The following is a 3,908-nucleotide window of genomic DNA, read 5'->3' as shown; positions in this document are numbered from 1 at the left end:
GTATATTTTCAGGGCATACTTGCAAATAGACAAGAGATAGCTGTAAAGAGGTTATCACGAAGCTCTAGACAAGGTGCAGGAGAATTTAAAAATGAGGTTGTATTGGTAGCCAAGCTTCAACACAGAAATCTTGTACGGCATTTGGGATTTTGTTTGGAAGGAGAAGAAAAGATACTTGTCTACGAATTTGTGCCCAACAAAAGCCTTGACTACTTTCTATATGGTGTGTTCCTTGCAATCATATTTTTATTTTTATTGTCTTAGGAAATGTGAGATTAAGTTTTAACCTCAAAGGGAGGGCCAAATCCATTCAATAAGGGTCTAGCTTGCAGTTTACTTAGCTATTTAGAAATTCATCATGGTCTTGTGTGACATACAAGAGATGAAAGGAATAAATTTCTTTTCTATATATTGTTTTCAAAAAAAAAAAAATTCTGAAGTTAATTGATTTAGTTGAATGTGTATGTGAATTTAATCGATTATTCTAATTAGAATATGGAATTTTTATGAATGTGTAGAACCTGAAAGGCATGGAAAACTAGATTGGTCAAAACGTTACAAGATTATTGGTGGGATTGCTCGAGGAATGCTTTATCTTCATGAAGATTCACGACTTAAAATTATACATCATGATCTTAAAGCTAGTAATGTTTTATTAGACGAGAACATGAATCCAAAGATTTCAGATTTTGGAATGGCAAAGATTTTTGCTGTTGACCAAACGCAGGCAAACACTAGTAGGGTTGCTGGTACATTGTAAGTTCTAAATTCATTTCATCATCCTACAAATAATATACTTATAAGGCAAAGAAGTTGAGGAAAAAAAAATCAAATAATTTAGATTTTGCATAGTTACTCCAAACTTCTGTCGCTACAGCTTGCATGTATTCATGGAGTAATGTTATAAGCTGTACTACACGAATAACATTGTTTACATAATTGCAATAGCATATCTAATTACTTTCTTTTTATCAATATTAATGTGGTATCGATGTGTTGTTTTGCAATGGTTATATGTCTCCAGAATATGTTATGTATGGACAATTCTCGGCGAAATCTGATGTGTATAGCTTTGGTATATTAATTTTAGTGATTTTAAGTGGCAAGAAAATCAATTCTTTTTATCAATCAGATGGTCCACCAGACCTTTTGAGCTTTGTGAGTATGAATAGATCTCATGTTTTTGCAAATTTCATCATATCCAATTGAGAGTAAAGAGTGTAACTTTCTAACATTACCTTACCAATTGGCGTAGGCTTGGAAACATTGCGAGGACGGAACACTACTGGAATTTTTGGATCCAACTTTGGGAGGTTCTTACTCGAGAAATGAAGTGATTAGATGTCTTCAAATTGGCTTATTATGTGTACAAGAAAATCCAGCTGACAGGCCCACAATGGCTTCAATAGTCCTCATGCTAAACAGTTACTCTATTACTCTGCCATCACCTCAAAATCCAGCATATCTCCGAACAGAGCGAAACATGCCATTGTCTATCAATGAGGCATCCATTACTGAAGTATACACTCGATAAAGGGCTTCACTTGAATTAGTCTGTTCATTAGTCATAGAAGCTTGAACGTTGAGTTGCGTAAGACCGTTGTTTAAAGCTCTGAGACTTCACGATGATGCAGGGAGCATTAGAATTATCTAATATTTTATTTTTGAAATTAAAATTAAAATTTTCGTTTTTAAAATTTGAATTTGGTTTTAATATTGAGGGTTTTAAGGGATTTGATTAGATGTTTTGCATATTAGTATAATCTCTAAAACATATTTAATTGGTACGCCTGTAATGGTGAATGGAGATGATTTTGAATAAGAATTTTATGATGATTTGAGAATGTCTCCTATTTTGTTGTGTTTAGTGGTGATGTTAAATGCCCCTAGGTGGTGATGCCTAGGGTTTGCAGATTCTAGGTGGTAAAGCCTACGATTTGTACTGTTGTTTCTTTTGTTCTTCTTTTATCTCTATTTTCCTACCATGTTCTGTATCACACGATCTGTAAGAAGTTTGCAATTTAATATGCATAAATGATATAACAGATAAGAAAGATATTCAGAAGACCAAGTTGTACTTCCAATTTTGAATTGCTAAGAACATGCCTAGTTAATTGTATTACCATGGCCTTGGTGGTTTGACGTAGTATGACAGTGGCTTGCTATTCACTGATATTTTAAGGCCTGATGACCCCTACGTTTGTTTGGATAGATTCCCTCAACACCAAATATTTTATAACATTTTACAGAAGATTTTATGCTTAACAAAAATCAGTTTTAAGTTTGACCAAAATTTATAATGAAACAAACATGGTAAAATGCTGAAAATATTTTGTATAAAACATTTTACAGCAACAAAGCGCAACGAGGTAAAGATTTTCAACAAATCTCCGCTGGCAGGTTGCCAATGCTCGTGCTATCGATAGTTCTGAGACAACTCCCTCCATTCAAGAGTAGCACAATCTCGGTCCAATCTTATTCTTCACTTCTCATTATTGATATATATATATATATATATATATATATATATTTCACTTCTCATTCTTCCTCTTTTAACTCTAGGTAGTGGGTTAGGCTCAAGCCGATAACAAAATTTAAATCACAATGGGTCTATTTGCTTTGGGTGAAAAACGGAGATGCTGAAAACTGAGAAGTGAAATAATATAGTGATTATCATTTTCTTTTTGTTTGGTAGACAAGAAAACTCACTAGAAAGAAAGAGGGGCAGGGAGTCTTTTATCCTTCGACCCCGCTAAATATATTCCCTCCTAAACGGAGAGAACACAGAGATGAAAACTTCCCTTGCTAAGAAAAACAAGACAAATTTACGATATTGTCCCATATCTCTCAAATGATTAATATGGTGTAATTTTAAATAATTCTTTTAGTCAATTTTTTCTCTTATTATATAAAATAAATGAATAGAGAAAATGAAACAATATAATATATGTGATTCTTCTGCTTTTATATGGTGTGATTCCCTTTTACTAAATTGATTGTTTACAATTTTTCCTTATATAATAAAGAAAATATCACTCCTTATATGTAATATTATACAAAATGGCATAATAGTAAACAAATATAAACTATCCTTTTCGTCCTCCTAATAACTAAAGGAAAGTTATATTTGTTTTTTGGCGAAAATACTGATTTGATCCCTACATTTTAGTGTCATGGTCAATTTGGTCCCTACATTTTGACAACAGTCAATTTGGTCCTTGTTATTTTCAACATATAGTCAATTTGGTCCCTACCGTTAATTTTTTAACGGAAAATGCCTACGTGACAAACGGTTTGTAAGGTTGACATGTCTAATATTAAAAAATTAAATGAGATGATGATGTGTCTAAATTTTATTGGCCATGTCAGTGATTAGTTGGCAAAAAATGCCACATCAGCTTTTATAAATATATTTCTCTTCTTTTCTTTTTTTCCTCTCTCTATTTTTCTTTTAACTTTCTTTAATCAAACATAATTTTCATTTTATTTTCAATAACAATTTTCTTCATTGTTTCGGCAAACAACCATTGAATGTGCATAGCTATCTCACCTGGTGGAGACCATGATTTGGAAACCCCTCTCTCTCTCAATAATTGTGGGTTACTGTGTTGTGTTGTATTGTATAGCAAGTGAATGTATAGTAGTCAAGGCCACTAGAAACCCATACAGAGGAGAAAAACTTTCATATACAGTTGTTAACCAAACGAAGAGGACATGGATCTGATCCGAGTTGCATGTCAAATTGGCAAACTTGAATAGAGCAATCGTTCTAGACCATTTTGAATTAGAATCGGAGGTCCACTAAGGGGCTGGATTTGGAGCAACTGGGATTTGGATCCACATGGGAGAGGAGGATGAGGAGGAGAAATCCCAAGAAGGTTAGTTTCTAAGGCATGAGATTCGGATTT

At 33.3% G+C, this 3,908-nt stretch overlaps 1 protein-coding gene across 1 annotated transcript in view; it reads left to right on the top strand.

Annotated features, from left to right (window-relative positions):
• Positions 1 to 1,534, top strand: part of LOC115970513 (cysteine-rich receptor-like protein kinase 10) — a 7,188-nt gene extending 5,654 nt beyond the window's left edge. Inside the window, exons 4-7 of the mRNA XM_031090139.1 lie at positions 13 to 223; positions 519 to 755; positions 1,007 to 1,158; positions 1,256 to 1,534. Of these exons, the coding sequence (XP_030945999.1) occupies positions 13 to 223; positions 519 to 755; positions 1,007 to 1,158; positions 1,256 to 1,534 (879 nt within the window). The remainder of the gene's footprint in view (positions 1 to 12; positions 224 to 518; positions 756 to 1,006; positions 1,159 to 1,255) is intronic.
• The last annotated feature ends 2,374 nt before the right edge of the window (positions 1,535 to 3,908 follow it).

This window comes from Quercus lobata, chromosome 12, assembly GCF_001633185.2.
Source record: "Quercus lobata isolate SW786 chromosome 12, ValleyOak3.0 Primary Assembly, whole genome shotgun sequence".
NCBI classification, from domain to species: domain Eukaryota; kingdom Viridiplantae; phylum Streptophyta; class Magnoliopsida; order Fagales; family Fagaceae; genus Quercus; species Quercus lobata.
This window is presented reverse-complemented; position numbering and strand designations above follow the sequence as displayed.